The sequence below is a fragment of the Podarcis cretensis genome, assembly GCF_951804945.1.
Source record: "Podarcis cretensis genome assembly, chromosome: 9".
NCBI lineage: Eukaryota > Metazoa > Chordata > Lepidosauria > Squamata > Lacertidae > Podarcis > Podarcis cretensis.
In genome coordinates this window covers 25,634,995-25,654,736 of record NC_137178.1, presented here as the reverse complement: position 1 = coordinate 25,654,736, position 19,742 = coordinate 25,634,995, and the positions used below count along the sequence as shown (strand labels likewise).

Sequence of the window (19,742 nt, the reverse complement as noted above, 5' to 3'; positions counted from 1 at the left end):
CAAAAATCCCTTTGCAGAATATCAGCAAATCATCCCAAGTGCAATATTTTAGAGGACAAGCAGGAACAGCCTCCCATCCACTCACTAGAGCAGCGAAGCCAGTCTCCCGTATATCCCACAAGGCACTCACAAAAGTAGCTGCCTTCGGTATTGATACACGTTGACAAGCTCCGATCGCATGTGTCCATGTCGAAAGCACACTCATCAACATCTACAACAGAAACAAGGTTAAAAGCTGCGAGAAGGAATGGAAAGGGTTTTTGGTGTTTTTTGTTTTTTTGGTAAGAACCAGACTGAAAACAGGGTTGACTGCATTAAAAAATGTAACTGTTTTTAAGTCTAGATCAAGCTTTCTCAACCTTGGGTCTCCATTCGTTTTTGGACTATGACTCTCATGATCCCTGACAACTGATATTTGTTTTATTGTATATTGTGGGTCACACCCAACAGTGTCATACTCAGCATGGACCCATTGAAATCAATGGACTTGACTACCTTAAGCCCATTGATTTAAATGGGTCTTCTCTTAGTGGGATACAACTCTATATGTGGGAGGAGGTAAAGATGTACATCTCCTTGGGAGGGCCAAATAGTCCTTAAAACTTGTATACAAATATCCACATGAATAATAAAATAAAATAAACATGTGACACTAAAATTACCATAGCACAGTTGGCCTTCCATGACGAACCCTGCCTGGCATTGACAAGTAGTGCCATCTTCATTCAAAATGCACTGGGCGTTGATATCACATCCCAACCATATGCAATTGTCCTGGTCTGTGGCACAAAACAAAGCATGCTCATTCTCATTGTTCATAGTACATGTGCTCAGAATAGGTCATTACTCAGGACAAATTAATTAGAGCCAACCTTTCAATACACTTCTCACTGAAGAAATTTGCAAAAAGTTCACCCCCCTAAAATGATATGCCCTACTAGGACATTCTCCACCACTGAACCTGGATTTCCTCCCTTTTCCTGCTGTGCAGAAACATGTCCTCAAATATACTTGCAATGAATTATTTTTGTGTTTGATAGCAGCACCCATGCCCTGGGACCCCTGGCCTTTTAATATCAATAGTTGTTGGTAAGCCTATTCAGGGCATATCTGTCTGAAACCAAATTGCCCAACACTGGATGAATCAACCACTCCCTGGAGTTATGAAATAGGGAATTGCAATCTTTACTAGACACCACGATTTCAGCAGTCAGCATCGGTTTCATCTGTTGTGCATCTCCACTGCTATCTCCGTATGAACTGTGACTCAGAGGATGCTGGTGGGGTGTTTTCAGGGCTAATAATGTCTTGTTAGTCAGCACTCCTGCCTTGGATGTGACTCTGCAACCTGAAACAATAACAATAAGACTCAAAGCATTTTGAAGTTTAGGTCTAGGGTGGCATCCAACTGGGTCTCGTGCACTCAGAAGAGCTTTTGATCCAGCACATGCCTCCACCAGTACCTTCCAGATGAGAATATGGCAATGCACTCTACATGGCACTGCCCTTGAAGACGACTCAGTGATTTCAGCTGGTCCAAAATGCGGCAGTCAGATTTCTGTCGAGGTTGCCACATAACCCCAGTTCTAAAACAGCTGCATTGACTTCCAGTTTGTTTCCAGGCCTAATTGAATGTGCTCACATTAGTGTTTAAAGTCCTAAATGACCAAGGTCCCAAATATCTGAAGGGATGCCTCTTTCCCTATAGACTTTCTCAGGTGTTAAGATCAGCGGAGAGGGCCCCTTTGGTAGTTCCACCTCCCTCAGAAGTTTGGGAGGGTGACCCAGGAGAGGGCATTCTCTGTGGCAGCCCCTAAATTGCTCTTGACACCTGAGATTTGTGTTTTCAGGACCTTCCCTAATCCTGTGATAGTACTGTTTTTAATTCTTCAATTTTTAATTGTTATAACCTTCCCTAGAACTTCATGTTGAAGGGTGGATAAATTTGTTGTTGGTGATGGTGATGATGCTTATAGAAGAGAAGATGAGAAAAGGCAGTTTTTGCTGATTCATTCTTTCCCCTTTCCCTACATTCTCCTCCTCCATATTCTGCAGGGGGAAGGGGCTGTCTTCAAAAGCCCTTTCATGCATGCCAAGTAAATGCATTCGATTTCTTGCATAGCTGACTTGTGATTAGCAAATATCACTGTTGTATATGCATCTTTCCTATTTATAAAAGAAAGCAAATGCAGCTTGTTTTCTGGGACCAAACGGGTTAGTAATAGCTGCAGGGATCTGCATGTTGTGAAATAACACATATTTATTTCACACGGGATTCCTGTGACACTCACAAAATTCAGAGTAATAGCAACAACATTCAACTGATATGGGTTGTTGGTCTCTAGCTCATTTGCCACCAGGGGTTTGTTTCTTTCTTCACTATCTACAGCATTCGCCAAATAATACCTAGCCCACCACTCTGCTGCTCATTCAGTCAACTTACCTAATAGGCTCTGTTAGCTGGAGCTAATAGGAAAATAGCTGCCTAACCCTTGAAATATACCTGGTTTTGCTAAGGGGTGAATGACGATCAATGACGAGGGTCTCAACATGCTCCCTCCAAGTTGGACCCTATTTAGGCCAGTCTTCTTGTCCATTCTCAGCAACGAAGGCCTTGCCCAGTCAGAGATCCAAATGTGATCCTCAAACACTGTTATGTCAAATGGATGGCCTAAAAAAATATAGATATGTATTTATAATCCCATTGCACCAACATACTGAAGAAAACATCAATGAATATGCACACAAGCATCTAGTCCTCACATTATACTTAACACTGTATATAGATCAAGGGCTGTCATAGATAGGACAAAACCCACAGGTCACCCATTTCAACCTCTTTTCCTGAGGAAGCACAATCAGCAGGGGTTGCCAACCTTTTGAGAAACGTGCTCTGGATGCCAATCACAAAATGGCAGACATGGGGGGGGTGGCTTGTAAAAAAAATGGCTGCCATGGGAGGGCATGGCATGACACATTGCTGAGCTCTGATCCACCACCAAGAACTTATTCGGTGCTTAAAAGCCTCCAAGGAAGGAGATGTTACAAACATGCTGACAGCTTGTTCCATTGTTCAAAGTAACTTTCCTTGAGTTCAAAACTGCTGCTTGTTGCATTATGCACAGCGGATAGGAGGTCTGCTGCTCTTTCTTCTCTGTAGCATTTTTTAGACTGCTGTTACCTTGCTTTTGCATTTCTGCTTTGTGGCATACCATGGTTGAGATGGCCAAAGTTAATTGCAGTAGCAGCTAGAGGTAAACTGGACAGAGAACTGAGCTTTTGGTAGTGGATAGGGTGAATGATTTTGTATCCCTTTTCCAGCCCTATAATTCTATATCAATCACATTGTTTGAGTTTCGCCATAGACTTAATTCTTTAACTCAGTTGTTGTTGTTTTCATATGACCCAATTCCATGCCAATTTATGAGGGACAAAAAAAACCCTTCCTTGTCCAAATCAGGAGCTATAATTTTATGATATATTTTCAGCCCCTCATAACAAGGGCAGCAAAACAAGGAATGCAAAGCCATGCTGTTCTTGCAGTTGATGAGTCTCATTATTCACAGATCACGACACCAAGAGCAACAGTAGATGGCAGTAGCACTGCAGCAAGAATCCTTGCTCTAATAAATCTGCATATTAATGGTACTGCTGAGCCAAAATGGGGCTGTACATTTTCTCCCCTGAAAGAACATGCCCAGTTTTCCAAGATTTTTCACATCTCTTTCCAAAAGGGTGTAAAACTGCAATGAAGTAGGTGCTAAAGGTAGTAAGGAATACATCCCCATTGCCAAGGCAACCACACCAATGCTTAAAATTATAGGAGGAGAGTGTTGAGGGGGGGTTTGTAGGTCATCCAGCCCAAGCCCCTGCTCAAAGCAGGAAACTCAGAGCTAAAGCATCTCCAACAGATGGCTGCTCAGTCTCTACCTGAAGATCTCCAGCAAGGGAGAGCTCACCATCCTTCTAGGAAACGGGTTCCAGTGTCAAGGTATTCCTCCTGATGTTCCACCAAAACCCACGCTCCTGTAGCTTCCACCCATTTTAACTAGTCCTGCCCTAGTCTTTGCCCCAATACAGTCACAGATTGTTGACTAGTTGGGGCAAAAGGGGAATGGGGATGTGGCCTGGGCAGATCCAATTGAGAATAATGGTGACAACCCAAGACCTTTGCAGCATAAACTGAAGCCCAACTCCTTCTTTGCTGCCTTCATTTATACTTCCTGAAGTACACCAGTTCACCCTGCTGCATGGCATGGCCAAGCTATGTATCACAGATGTAAATCTGAATGTGGATAGTATACATTCGTTATCCACTTTCAGTGGAATGTACATCTAGATGTGTGTTCCTATGCATATCCACATGCTGCCCAATTAGTCATGGAAATGGAAAGCTGTGCCAGCTCAGAAAGTCTTGTCATACAAGCACTGACACAGCATGGCAAGCCAGTGATCCTCAATTCAGTTGACAGAGGAATAGGGACATATTGCCTTATTCCCAACTCAAGTGAGAACAGTGAAACGGTTTTGTTTCCTCAAGAGGCTGGGATAATGCAGTGAGGAAGTTCTTTTCAAGTAGCACTGAAACAAGGAAACAAATCAGGGAAACAATGGCTGTAGGCTGATAAACAAACTGCAAGAAAGAGGTTTCTGTCTGAAATGGCAATGCTTGTAGCAAAAAAGAACAAAATGCCATGAACTTTCAGCAGAGAACTAGTTACTGTATATTTTAGTTGTCTCTTACAGACCTTTCCATTTTAAAAAAGAAAAGCCTGTTCCCCTCTCATATTATTACACATATCTCTTTTCCCTTTGAAAACTTCAGCTTATTTCTATAGCTATCTTTGAATATATGTATGTTTTCACCCACCCCACCCCAGTTTGCTCAAAGCAGTTTACAATATAGACTGATAACTTCAGTAAAAGCATAGAATAAATATGCAGGTTTCCTGAAACTGGGTTAAGAATTTACTCCTTTTTCAACTGGCATCAATCTGTAGAATTCACAAGGCATTGGTTACGGTAACTCAAAAGGCGGCCTTTTACTGATATTTCGATATGTGCAGCATACCAATGCACTGAAACTCTTGCGTCTATGGTCAGAAAACTGTCAATCCCAAAGCCTCACCTACATCATTCTGTGTGAGTATTTGCCGTTCAGAACCATCCAGATTTGAAGTCTCAATAGCAGCCTTTTTGGCATCACACCAGTATAGCTTGTCATCAAAGTAGTCAATCGTTATTCCACTGGGCCAAAGCAAATCGGAATCTACTATAATGAGACGATCAAAGCCTTGTAAGGAAGACCTTTCAATCCGTGGATTAATCCCTACGTCTGTCCAAAATAGTTGCCTTTATTGAAGAAAAAGAGATTTATTTGTTTTTTAAAAAAATTACTTTCACCTTGCAGTAAAGAGAGAGAGAAAATACTTAAAACATTATATACATTACAGGATTTATTGTTGTGGATGATATAAATGTAAGCTATTATACAGGTAGGTTATTATTTTGTATGTTAAATTCTCTCCCTGATCCTTGAGCTGTGACAAGACAAAACAAAAGTCACACGACAACTTCAACAAGCACATTTCAAGCCACAGTGGTCACCAAGAGAATTATTTTTATTTTATTTTATTTTTACAGAATTTATATAATTTGACTGACTGTTTTATTTTTTTGTAAACTGCTTGGAGGCTATATTTGCAAACATTAGCATTGTCAATAAATGACAGGGCTAAAATATGAATTATTTTTTTAAATGAAATAACGATTATAGTCTACAATAAGCCAAAACCAGAATCATAGAATTGTTGCCTTCTGCATGGCTGGATAGGCTTGATTGAAGAAAAATGTTTTAAGCAGGTCCCAAAAAGAGTACAGTGAAAGTGGCTGCCTGAGACTAGGGAGTTCCAAAGGAGAGGTGCTGCAACACGAAAATATTTATTTCTTACAAGTGTGGAATGAATATTATGTAGTATCTATAACTGTGCCAGTTCCGCAGATCAAAACTGTCAATTATGCTTTTCTCGTGATGAGTTCAGCACATGACAGCTGTGAGGAAAGCCTTTGGGTTTAACTGAGGTAGACAAACCCACCCCTACGTGATTAATTCAACGTTGCCATGCCACTGCACACCATGGTTTAGCATCTGCTTTGCATGCAGAAGATTCCCTGGTTGAACCCCCAGTATCTCTAGGTAGAACTGGAAATGTTTATGGCCTGGAATCCTGCAAGTCAGTGTAGGCAGTGCTGACCCAGATAGACCAACTGGTCTGACTCCTGTGTACACTAACAGTTGACAAGCAATTGCCATAATCCCACAATTATCCTACAAGCTGTGTATGTCAATATGCTTCAGTTTGATGTTGCCTTACTGGAAAAATTGACTCCCTTATCTCCCATGTGAACGTGATTCCCTGTATTAGACCACCACAACCTCAGGTGTCATTCTGGACAGATGCTCTAGGGATAAAAAAAAACCCTTTGAATTATTTTAATGTCTATTTTTATTTCATCTCCTCTGCAGGGGTGCCAACTTGAATAAAATATTGTGGGGGCCCAGATAAGCCCCGCCCCTCATAATCAATCACATGACGCAGTGCAAAAATGCCATTTGAATGGGAATGCCCATCAACTTTGTGGGCAAAGTTTGTGCTCAGCCCCCTCAAATATTTTATTGTGGGGCTCAAAGCCCCCATTGCCCCTATGCCTCTCTGGGATCAAAACACTCAGACAAGAGCAGGTTATAAATACTTAGAAAGAAAGAAATGATCCCTGTTTTGAGTGGCTTAGCTTTGTACACACACTCCATAAAGGCATTCATGTCAAAACATGGATCTAAATAATAGTTTCACATACTTTGTTCAGTGGTGCATTCTGGGCAGGATTTGGGGGCAAAAGTCCAGAACCCCGTTCAGCAGAATGATCATAATATCAACCCCCCAGCCCCAGCCAACACAGCAGAGCTGGCTAACCACATTTTCTTTAAATAAAGTTATAAACTTTCCCATCTAATGAGCCTGTAAGGCTGCAGTCTTAACCACGTCTTCTCAGAAGTAAGTCTCACTGAATTCAACAAGACCTGCTCCTAGGTAAATGGGGCTAGGATTGCAGTCTAAAGAAGACAATGAAGCCCAAATCTAAAATAATCTAACTGCACTTCTGGCTTTATTCTTTAGTCTATACTCCTCCTGCTGTCAGTTTCAAAGAAAGTTTCACTTCTTACTCAGTGAATGGATGGACAGCAATTCCCCGAGGCTGAGACACGTCTTCCCAGATAATTATTTTCCTCTGCATTCCATTCAGATTGCTACTTTCAATTTGGGACTTCCTGCGTACACATGCAGATAGATTAGTTACTACAGTAATTTATTACCAACCAAATAAATTGTTGCTCTTTTGGTTTGTGGCTACAGTCAGTTCACGGTACCATATACGGTATATTTCCATCCAGTTTTGTTCTGCTCCATCACTCCTATCTCCCTTCCTGATTTCTCCTACTCAGTTTTGCTTTGTCCCTCTTACATGAGTCGTAAGCTGCCTAGGTAAGGGAGTTTCTATTCTATTTTGCTATGCAACCAGCCATTCTATTAATGTTACTGCATATAATTGCAACAGTAATTATAGCAGCTTATATCAGGATTAAGAACCGGTTTAGCACACTGTCTGCAGACAAACACCAGCTCCCTTGGCTTGTAAAGCGAGATGAGCACCGCAACCCCAGAGTCATCTGCAACTGGACTTAACTGTCAGGGGTCCTTTACCTTTTTTAAGAGCATGAATTGCCCTGTTTAAAAACCACAAAAGCCACTGTTTGTCTTAAGAAGAGTTTGGATTTGACATCCCGCTTTATCACTACCCGAAGGAGTCTCAAAGCGGCTAACATTCTCCTTTCCCTTCCTCCCCCACAACAAACACTCTGTGAGGTGAGTGGGGCTGAGAGACTTCAGAGAAGTGTGACTGGCCCAAGGTCACCCAGCAGCTGCATGTGGAGGAGCGGAGATGCGAACCTGGTTCCCCAGATTATGAGTCTATCGCTCCTAACCACTACACCACACTGGCTCTCCACTTAAGCAAGCCTTATCCACCCCCATCCATAACATGGGGATAATATTATTAGCCTGCATCACAAATTGCTGATATATAGCACACATCTCTTTAAAACATGTTGCACACCTCTTTTTAAGCACCACAGAATTATCACAAAATGCAAATAACATGACATCATGGCCTGCCATGACATCATAATTCTTTGGCCTTGGCTCAGAAAGGGTGTAGCTTCTCCCACACCCATTCCATTGTGATTTCCTCTTTTAATTAAAAAATTGTTCCCTTCCTTTATGGTGCCCCAGAGCTGAGAAATTTCTGTAGAAGTTTCAGAGAAATTAGGCTTAAGAGAATTTACACGCAGGGGACATTGAGCCACCATTGATTTTATTGCCCCAAAAGGTATGGATCTTCATGCAGACACTGCCTTCCATGACCACTTCTATGCAGAATAATGTTCAGCAAAAAGGTCTGTCTGACCCTTCGACATTGGGCAACGATGGCATTTTCCATTTGCTAAACCTTTCTGTTATGACTTAAGCACACAAGAGCACACTGGCATCTTTGAGAACAACATTTCAATTACGCCAGTCTTTTGCCAGTCATTCATTTCCCACAATGTCTTACGCCAGCATTAAGTATGCTGTAATATGTGTGAGATAGAAACCTACCCCCAGTCAGTCCAATACAATTTGCGGTTAATCCAGTCAATGGCGAGTCCTTCAGGTTTCTTCGTTGCTTCGCGGATAACATTTTCACGATCTGAGCCATCCAGATTAGCTCTCTCTATCCACTTCAAGGCTGTGTGAGCAAAATAAATCTGTAATGAGAAAAACAGAAGGTTTATAGCTGATTATTGCACATCTTATTAGAGAGCAGGATTTCCTTAGCTAGTGGCTTTACCATCAGCAATGAAATTTCTTGGGGGGGGGGAATAAATGAGTAATTACAAAATTGTAGCCCATGATTACAGATCAAATAAGCAGGCACTTATCCTTCAACCAGAATGACTTCTGCAGCCTGAGCATGCTTAGCAAGTAAATCCAGACTGCCCTATATACCATCTCTTCAATAACCTGTGCTTCTCTTTCAGCCAAGCAACTTGCAATAGGAGAAACAATCAGTAATCTGTAAAATAATTCTGAAGTCTGATACGCTTTAACTAAGGACCTGCAAAAAATGGTTACAGTATGGACTGCTGCTGTTCAGTGCTCCAGTCAGTTAGTTACCCCCTGCTCCAAAATACTCCATTCCATGCCCACTTCCACTCGGTTTTCCTACCTGGCAACTGTCAGTCATTCCATGGCTACTACTCATTCTCAGTCTTTCTTGGGTGTTTCAGAGGGTCTCCCCCCCCCCCGCCACTTTAGTTTTCTAAAAGGCAGCATTTTGTGTTTTAAGTTCTGGAAACTATAGGGTTCCTTCGAGGCTGCTCCTGCCTCTCTCGTGCATTACACATTGGCCTTCATCCCTGAACACTGAAAACAGTGGTATGGTTGCTGATACCTTTTGAAATAAATTTGGAAATGCCAAGTATGAAAGATAAGTCATGCTAGTGCATTGAGAAAGTCAAACTACAGACTGCAAATGAGGAATTCCTGGGTTTTTTTATTCCAAGAATAAAATATAAATTACTAACTGATTCTAAAGAGAGAGGAGGCTTCTCTATGCCAGATTTGAAGTTATATTATGAAGCTGTCTCTGCTGGTTGCGGGAATGGATCTTGTTAAAAAATACAGATTTACTAGATTTGGAGGGTCATGATAATACCCTCCAATGATAATTTGGGTGGCATGCTTATTTGTGGTATGATAAACATAAAGGAAATATAAAGAGAAAGAGGGCACTTTCTATCATATGTGGTGGCCATGTAGATTGGTAAAGACTTTCTGGTAAATGATATATAATGAGTTAAAGAAAATATTTAAAAATACATTTGTCAAAAAACCAGAAGCCTTTTTACTAGGTATAATAGGTGAAGGGTTCCCAAGAGAAGATAAAAAACTTTTTATGAATGCAATGACGGCAGCGAGAATGCTACTAGCCCAGAGATGGAAAGAAGGAGATGTACCAACAAAAGAAGAATGACAGGGGAAACTGATGGATTATGTGGAAATGGCAAAACTGACGGGGAAGATCCAAAACCAGGAAGATCAAGTATTTTCTAAAGACTGGAGTAAATTTGTAATTTATTTAAAAGACTGTAAACTTTTAACTGTAAACGGTTAAAACCTTTGGCAGGGATGTAAAGACACTTGTAATGTAATTTTTTTATGGTAATTATGGTTATGTAATAGAGAGATAAGGGTAAAAGTTGCAATAAATTTAATCTTCAAGATAGAACCCATGGAGGGAGGGAAGGTCTAAGGGTTCGAAAGAACTCTGTATTTTAATGTTTGAAATGGTTTTGTTTTATATGTATAAAATTTTTAAAAAACTTAATTAAAAAATAAATAAAAAGCAAAAGCAAATGAGGAATTCCATTTAACCGTTGATGGATTCTTAAGGTTCATTAGAAATAAGCACAAGGCAACTGTGTCCAAATACATTATCTGAAGAGATAGCAGGTCGTCCACTGTTTCCAGGAACTTTTCTCATTGTGAGATTTTTGTGGGTGAGCTGTGAGTTTGTTGGACCCTGAGTGAGAAGGGGTGTGTCTGAAGCAAAATGGATTGATACTGATTTATACATACTAGTAGCTTTGTATTAATGCAACATTTTTATATGTAACTGTGTGTTTTTGTAATATTGCCATTGTTTGCGTTGTGCCACATTCCCAAAAGGAAACACAGACCTTGCATAAGTGCCTGGAACACCATGAATCTCGTACCACTCAGAGAACAGGGTGGCGTGTAACAAGGTTCTGTTCAAGTTGTTTAATTTTGCTTCAGTTTTCTGCACCAAGCTTAGAGATATTTTTAAATATATTAAATAAATCTAAACTAAACTAATACACATCAAGGAGAACCAGTAACCAAGAGGTTAAAATGCAAAGAAGCAAAAGCCAAGTGTCCTTGCAACACTTCAAAATCCTCTAGTTTGCAAATGCCTTACCTTATTTTCAACAGGGTCATAGTCAAGAGCTAAGACTATTCCCATCTGCCACTCGAGTAAATTTGAGTAATCTGTTCCATCAAAACCAATACGGCGGATCTCTCGGCTCTGTGCAAACAATAGAAATGGCTTCGGCCCTGTGTGTGACAAATTTCATAGCATGTTAGCTCTTCTAGTCCCATAATAATCTTTAGAGAAGAAACCTTGAGGATTACAGAGTTACTTTTGCCTTTTGCACACTAAGGACAAAGGGTGTTGCAGACAATCTTTTCCCCTAAAAAGTTTTTTTTATGAAGTCTACAGAAAAACAGAATTTTGACACTTGAATGGTATGGCATATGCTTCTTTTTCCATATGGAAAAGAGAAAAAAGCCACAATTCAGGGAAGAAAGAGAAACTTTAGAGGCAATTAGGGAAAATTAGAGAAACTCTCTCTGTATGGTCAAACTCAAAGGAAACCTGAGCTGCCAGTCTTATCTCTCCACCATGCTTTTATCTGAGCTGTACATTTTTATTTTTGTAAAGAGCCACTTGTGCATTGAAACCACATAGGCAGATATAATTGTTAGAAGATATCTGAAGGCAGTCCTGTATAGAGAAGCTTTTTAATGTGTAAAGTTTTATTATGTTTTTATATACGCTGTAAGCCACCTGAGTAGCTGGGGAAACCCAGTCAGATGGGTGTGGTACAAATAATAAAATTATTATTATTATTATTATTATTATTATTATTATTATTATTATTATTTGAAAATTGCTTCAGAGGGAGAGGAGCAAAGGAATTATGACATCACAGCTGTCAGCCAATCAACATTGTGCACAACCAACTTCAGAGGTTGAAATGGTTTTCTCTTAGCTCAACTTAAGGAGAAAGAGTGATGTCAGACAAGAACGTGATCAGTACACTTCCAGAGTTTCTTCACTACTGAAATCATGTTTGCTTGTAATGAAACCAACTATTGTGCTACTAACCTGCAACAGTACAGCGTCTTTTGTCCTCCTGGAGAATATAGCCAGGAAAGCAATCACATGCCCAAGTTAATGGACTGAGAGAGACACAAATGTGGCTGCAACCACCATTATCAGGAGATGAACAACCTTTAAGAGACCATGGAAAAAAATTGAACCCTAAAACTCTATTACAACAAGGCTTACATTAAACATCACCACCCACCCTAATGAAGCTTTATTAACTGTTACTAAACTTTCTAAACATTATTAAACTTTCTAAAACAAGATTGTTCTCTTTGAAAATGTTGAGTGTTTGCTTCCAAGGAAGGTAAGGACTAGGGTCTCTACCATATTGTGTCTCACTGGAGCTTCAAGGCAAGGAGGTTCTTCCAAACTCCAAAAAAGGAAGTCCATTCCTTATGGTTGGCTGTCTCTGACAGTTAGCAAGTTTGGACACGATGTCTAGATAACTTCAGAAAGATTTGCCATAGTTGCTAACCACTCTAATTTAGTAATATATGGAATATTCTAAGTATAAGAAGGTTTACTCATGCATCAACTGTGTACACACTATATGTTTAAAGCTCATTTGAAGCACATTATTTTCCCTCGAAGAAGAGGAGGAGGAGGAGGCGGAGGAGGAGGAGGAGGAGTTTGGAATTGATATCCTGTTTTATCACTACCCTGAGGAGTCTCAAAGCGGCTAACATTCTCCTTTTCCCTTCCTCCCCCACAACAAACACTCTGTGAGGTGAGTGGGGCTGAGAGACTTCAGAGAAGTGTGACTGGCCCAAGGTCACCCAGCAGCTGCATGTGGAGGAGTGGAGACGCAAACTCGGTTCACCAGATTATGAGTCCACTGCGCTTAACCCCCACACCACACTGGCTCTCATTCTGGACACTGTAGTTTACCCCTCACAAACTTACAATTCCAAGAAGGCCTTAGCAAACTAGAATTCTTTGAGGGAAGAGGAGTTATTTAAAGTTAACCTGTATACAGAGTCTTAAACTCAGAAGATAGTGATCGTTTACAACACTTGAAAGGCCACATTCTCGTGTCTGCCCATGGTCTATGAAGTGCTGCAAGCACTGCCCTCTGAATGTGGAGTGACAGTCGGAAAAGAAAAATGATGAGTGGTGGGGAGGGGGCGGGATTGGAAGACTAGAACCCTAAACAGGAGTTCTTACTTTAGGAAGGTTAAAACGCTGCAACGTTTTGCTGCAGTTCCTATGTGTCCACTAAACAAGAACCTCTATGAGTCAATCTGCATGTCACATGCAAACATATGGTTTGAAATCTGCTTCTTTTAAGGAAAAACAGCTTTGGGAGAAGAGATTTTGAGTAGAGAAGAAGCAGTCATCATGGTGGGGCAGTGTTGTCACTGAAAAGTAGTGGGTACATAAAGGGTTAAAAACACTGCTGCTTCTACACTTAAAATCACCCCTTCCCAAACCTTAACCCTCTCCACCACCAGAAGAAAGATTTTAAAACATACAGTTGTGTATAACATTTAGTTCAGCCCTAAACAATTAATGTTATGATTGGACAAAGACTTAAGGAAAAGGCTTCATCCCTAAGTTCCATAAAACATTTGCAGTAAAATAGATGAATATCACACATACACCAGGGAAAACAGTATTTTTTGTTAAACCCTGTTCATGACAGACAGAAGAATCTCTGCCAAAAAAAGCAATGAATTCTAGCAGATATTAAGCACCCGAACCTCATTTAATGACACACCAAATGAAAGTCGTTCACACACCGCAATATGAAATGGCTTTGGATAATGAAGCAGTGAAACCCAATGATCCTGAAACTTGTCAAGAGGATGCTTCATGTTTTATTGCATCTTTTACTTTTAAATCCATGTCTCATGATGAGTTGGGGGGGCTTTAACCCTTTCCCTGCCTTCTGTTTTTCCATTTCACAGGGTTGCTACTGTAGATGATGAAAATCTTGTAGCAGGCTGGGCAGCAGTTATGTCGGTCAGAACATTTGGGTTGAAGTCCAACTTGAAGCTTACCTGTTACATGATTTAGCTGCTAATAAAAATGGGTTTCTTATTCCTAGGATACCAATCTGGACAGTGCAAGTGTGGTGGGTGAGTACACACAAACACACTTGACTCCCAGGCAGGTGGCGCACTCTTCACATGCTTACCTGTGCATGTTCTTCCATCTGCTTGGAGAACTGATCCCTCGGGGCAAAAGCAAACAGGCCCCTTCACTGTCTGCCCACAACCATGGCTGCAATGAATGTAACTGCTTGGACAGGGAATTAGTTCTACAGTAAGTTTAAAACAAAGGAAATAAGAGTTAAAGGAGGAACAGCTTGAACAATGGAAATAATGGTTTGCAGGAATTTCAAGGAAGGGATAAATTTCAGCCACCCTGGCTCATCAAGCCTCAGCTCTTTTAACATATGGCAAGACGGTCTCTGAGCGTATGATTTAATACACAATACCTCTGCCTTTAGAATTAAGCTATGCAGGTCTCTATGACCAAAATAATGCATCTTGCCTCCAAGATAATAGTTTAGCCTCTGGGGTTTTTGGAGCAAGGAGTGGCACTGCTGTAAGTAAGGAGGGAAAAGACTGGCTATTGGAGTTTGAGTGTCTAATGGACCAGGAGGATGTGGGGAACTGTGCCTAAAGTCCCATGTCCAGATAAATGGAAGCAATTTATTTGTCTTCTTCCAGCATTGCTCATGTGTATCATATCGTCTGCCTTTTGAGCTATACTGTATGGTGCACCTGGGACACAGACCGATTGCTGCATATAAGCAACATTTGTGTGAAGGAAGGAAGAAAACCATCCCTACCCAAGTACAGTGATGTCAGCAACATGAAAGCTGAACAGAGGAAAAAGTGGAGGAGTCCATGATCCAACAACGATGTTTGATCTGGAGGAAAATCTCATTTGTCCCCATCTATTCAGACCATTTGTGGCTGTTGTTTTTTAATCTCACAGTGAACACGTTTCTCATTTTGCTGAATAAGATTTTAGAATTTGGAAATAATAGGCTGATAGTAATAATACATACTTTTCAATTCTAAATTCTGGCTTTTGTCCTCCTTAATATCTGCAAGCTGGAGGAGGAGCCCCTCGCCCCTCCCTTTTGCTCCCTTAATGGCCCATTCCCCAGGCAACCACCTATGAGGAAGCTAGCCTGATCTATATTTTAACACTTGCTAGGATTATAGGGATTAGAACTCTGGGACCCACAAACTCATAACAATACCTTTGAAGCAGTATAATACCACTTGTGCCTTCCCCCAAAGAATCCTGGAAAGTTTAGTTTGTTAAGGGTGCAGAGCAGTGTGAAGAGACTCCTATTCCCCTAACAGAGCTACAGTTCCCAGAGTTCCCTGGGAAGAGGGATTGATCGTTAAACCCCTCTGGGTTTTGCATTCAGAGTACCCAGGTTCACTCCACAGCTTCTCCAGGGTAGGGTTGGGAAAAGCACGGCCTAGAATCCTAGAGAGCTACTGCCAATCATTGGAGACAAGACTAAGCCAAATGGACCAAAGATCTGGCTCAACATAAGACAACTTCCTATTTCCCTATGTAGCAAAAGTGTCGGATTAGCATGGCTGTGCTGGTAAACTTCCACTGCTATCAGAAGAGGACTTTCAGAAGGCAGGAGCAAACATTTGTGTATTTGTGTCTGACAGCTACCTACCGTGGCAAGTTTTCTTGTCAGACAGTAGAACAAAATTTCTTGGACATGTACAATAATAGGAGCCTGGGACATTGACACAACCTAAAGTACATCTATGGTTCCAAAATGCACATTCATTGACATCTGATGGGGAGGAAAGAACAATTATAAAAATTCAAGGGGAGTTAATAAAAAAAGTAAGAGAACATCATTAATGATATTACGAGCTGTCACTATTTGGGGGTGGGATTCAGTCACATGCAAATGCAGGTAACACAATTAAAGCTGATTTGGAGTTCCTGCACAACAAACCCACCCCCCACAAAGATCAGACTTCTGTGAAAAGGAAAGTAATGGGGAAACGCACTAGAAAGTGTATCATAACACTTGCTTTGATGTAACATTACCTAACCTCTGCACAAACAAATCAGAGTGAATGGTCGTTCAATAGTCCATGCCTTCTAATCTCACTGCAAAAAAATAATAATCAGCAAGCAGGTCATCTGCAGGTGCCCAATATTCATATTTGGATGTCTTGAGTAAGAGAAGACAGATATGCTACTTTTGAGAGGTGAGGGTTATTGGCTTCTTTTGTTCTTGTTTTTATTATGTATTTTGTGTTTTTATGCTGTAAACTGCCTTGAGATCTTCAGATAAGATGCAGGATGCAAGTTCAGTGCATAGTAATAATATAATACTACACTGGAAACTTCCTGCAACTAATGGGAGAGAAAACTGAGCTACATGAACCAAGGGACCCAACTCAATATAAGGCAGTTTTTAATGTGCTGTCCAGAAGAACCATAGCACGACAACTGGGACAAAAAAACCACCAGAATATTTGTGGTGTGAAAAGTTATGGGGTTTCAGCAGGAAGTTACAGGATATGACCTATTTGGAAATAAAACAGTATGACTGCCCCCAAACTCCCCCCCCCCCCGAAGCAGCATTAAAAGCAGGATCCCATGTAACCATGCAAATACTATTGAAAGTGTGATTGTGTATGACCATCCAATAGCATCATGCACACAAATCACAATGAATGTGCAATAAAAAGCCCATAGCATGATCACAACCAAACATTTTATCACTTATCTGTACCTAGCTCTGTACTTAGCTTGGTGGCCACGAAACCATGCACCTCAGGCTAAGGGACCCAACACCATCATCTGTCTTGGTTCACACATGCCTATGCTTGGGACAACTCATTCTACAAAAAATTGGCACTCTTTTTATTTCTATGTGTTAAATGCTGATCAGTTTAGAGTGTATTATGTCTCATGAATCCCCTGCTTCACTCTGAACAAACCAGCACTTAAATTACAAGGGACAGCCTCATTAGTTACTGTATCTAAAAAGTGTAGGGAGTCATGATTTGGCAAAAAAGGGGGGGTGAGTCAGGAGCTGGGGCTTGTGCATTTCACAAAGGGCCTCCTTGTCCCCTCCTCAAATTAGTCCAGCATTGTGAACCAGACTGAAAGATTTCAAAAGAGCTGCCTTGTGGTCTGACATTTTTGTCCCTCTGTTCCTAAAATATATATGGTGGAGAACACCATCTATTTTTCTAATTTAATGCATCTGTTTATAGTTTAAAGACTAGAGAGCTGCAACATGCCTGCCTACCCACATCATTCAATCACAAGCAGTTATCCTTCATTACCTTCACAATATTGCTTTGTTTTGCTTAAGGTAAACCCACTCATACATTTACAACGACTGCTCTTGGGGTCTCGCTTGCAGGTACTTGTCTTGCAGCTTTTTCGAGTTGAAAGACATGGCCTTCTTTCTGGAAAAGAGGATTATATCAAGATAAAGACTGACTCAAAATGCACCCAGTTTTTATTTATATATTAGGGGCTGATGTCCCTGGTGGCTTCCCTCAACAATCCCTTCCCCCCAACCCTTCCCCCAGAACCCGCCTTCCCCTTACTCTTTGCCCAAGCCCCCATCCCCAAACCTCTGTCTACTCTACCACACTGCCCATCTCACAAACCTGCCCTTCTGATGATTTGCAGCATAACCCAGTTCCACAAGGACCTTTGTTACCATACTGCCCTCCTGGAGAATAGATTCACTTGAAGAACAAATCTGAATTTCAATATTCCATCTGTGTCTCAATTAGAAATTAGGGAAATTAGAAACTGAGCTGGATGCAAATATATCTACAAAAAAGGCCTGTGTGTAAAAAAAAAATGAGTAGAGAAAATTAGGTGTGTTTATGCATGAATGAATTTTGTGTGTACGTGTGTGTGTGTGTGTGTGTGTGTGTGCAGACATATACAGATAAATGACCTATCTAAGGCATAGGTAGGAAGATTAGATAGATATAGATATAGATAGATGATAGATAGATAGATAGATAGATGATAGATAGATAGATGATAGATGATAGATAGATAGATAGATGATAGATAGATAGATAGATAGATAGATAGATAGATAGATAGATAGATGATAGATAGATGATAGATAGATATAGATAGATAGATAGATAGATAGATAGATAGATAGATGATAGATAGATAGATAGATAGATAGATAGATATAGATAGATAGATAGATAGATAGATAGATAGATAGATAGATAGATGATAGATAGATAGATGATAGATGATAGATAGATGATAGATAGATAGATAGATAGATAGATAGATAGATAGATAGATAGATAGATAGATGATCGATAGATGATAGATAGATAGATAGATAGATAGATAGATAGATAGATAGATGATAGATGATAGATAGATAGATGATAGACACACACTCACACTCAAGTAAAGGAAACCTTGGGTTCTTTTGATAGTAACATGGTACAGAACATGGCTGTAAGTGGGTTCATCTACAAATGCCGCTTTGTCACTGTATACAATTTTTACTTCATAAAGGTGCACTGTTTATGAATAGAGCTATGACATTGCACAAACGCATTGCATTGGTTTTGAAGCCAACATAGTTCTGTACAGTGCCATGAAAGAGTCCTGGTAAAGATAAGTCTGAACGCCGAGGGAAGGGCAGGTAAAACAGTAGGAGGCATCCTGGTTTGACCTGTTGGAAGCAGAACACTAATCTAGTGGAAGGAAAAGAGCTTGCAACTAATAACCCAAATTTGACCTTAGCAAGCATTCGACAGCTAAAACAGTTTCTGTATTGTACGTGAAAAGCACAGCAACAGCTATTTCCTTTAAAAAAGAAAAAGGAAACAATGTTAGATTGTGCACTTTTAACTCCAGCGCACATTGACTTAGCCTCTGCAGAGCATTGAATTAATGCTCACATGATTTCATTTTCAGGTTTCCCTTGTTGTAAGATCCCCTTATAAATCTCATTTGTACTTTAGGCTAATTAGCCTTCCCACAATCCAGGTCCTTGGGCTGGATAAGCTAAACAACGCACATGCAAAGTCCCAAGGCTTCATCTGGCTTGGGCTACTTAAGCTTCTTTCCACCCCCTCAATGTTTTATAAGAAGTCATTGGTGAGGGAGTGGGGGAGGCCTATATTACATCCATTTCAAATTCCTATGCTCCAGTCTAGCCTGCCGTAAAAGGAAGATTCCGGAGTCATTGAAGAGCTCGTTTTAAAAGCGAACTAATTATTAAGGTGGGAGAGAAGGGAAATTGCATCTCATCTCAACAGCTTTATACTATGGTAGCTGAAAAGGTCATGAGAAAAGGCAACTAGGAGCACACACATGAGTCAATAAATTGCACCTTACTATGTACCTTCATTTGTATTGACAATTTACTTTCCCAGAATCCTCTGCCACTCTTGTCAGCCATTGTGACCCATATCACTTGCAGTGTTGATTGCCTGTTCCCCAGGACACATGCAAATACACTGAAGGGCCTCCTGTCAATATGAGCACAGGCTGACTGAGGTGATATTATGCAATGATGTTTGCTAAGCTTAGGTTGACTGCTTGCATCAGCCTCTGCAACAGGACGGCACCTCAGTACCAGCCCACAATCATCTTTATTTGGCTGAGCGCACACAACTGATTAGCAGTGTTCCGTTTACAAGGATAAACTG

General features: G+C 40.6%; 1 protein-coding gene across 2 annotated transcripts in view; it reads right to left on the bottom strand.

Moving 5' to 3' along the window:
• Nucleotides 1-19,742, bottom strand: part of EGF (epidermal growth factor) — a 44,658-nt gene that overhangs the window by 11,693 nt on the left and 13,223 nt on the right. For both annotated transcript variants that reach the window (XM_079990133.1, XM_079990132.1), the window contains exons 6-17: nucleotides 17,373-17,498; nucleotides 15,734-15,856; nucleotides 14,213-14,335; nucleotides 12,073-12,198; nucleotides 11,101-11,237; nucleotides 8,718-8,866; nucleotides 7,226-7,330; nucleotides 5,129-5,352; nucleotides 2,504-2,671; nucleotides 1,190-1,348; nucleotides 663-779; nucleotides 86-211 (exon numbers count right to left, since the gene is read on the bottom strand). In XM_079990133.1, coding sequence (XP_079846259.1) covers nucleotides 86-211; nucleotides 663-779; nucleotides 1,190-1,348; nucleotides 2,504-2,671; nucleotides 5,129-5,352; nucleotides 7,226-7,330; nucleotides 8,718-8,866; nucleotides 11,101-11,237; nucleotides 12,073-12,198; nucleotides 14,213-14,335; nucleotides 15,734-15,856; nucleotides 17,373-17,498 — 1,683 coding nt within the window. The remainder of the gene's footprint in view (nucleotides 1-85; nucleotides 212-662; nucleotides 780-1,189; nucleotides 1,349-2,503; nucleotides 2,672-5,128; nucleotides 5,353-7,225; nucleotides 7,331-8,717; nucleotides 8,867-11,100; nucleotides 11,238-12,072; nucleotides 12,199-14,212; nucleotides 14,336-15,733; nucleotides 15,857-17,372; nucleotides 17,499-19,742) is intronic.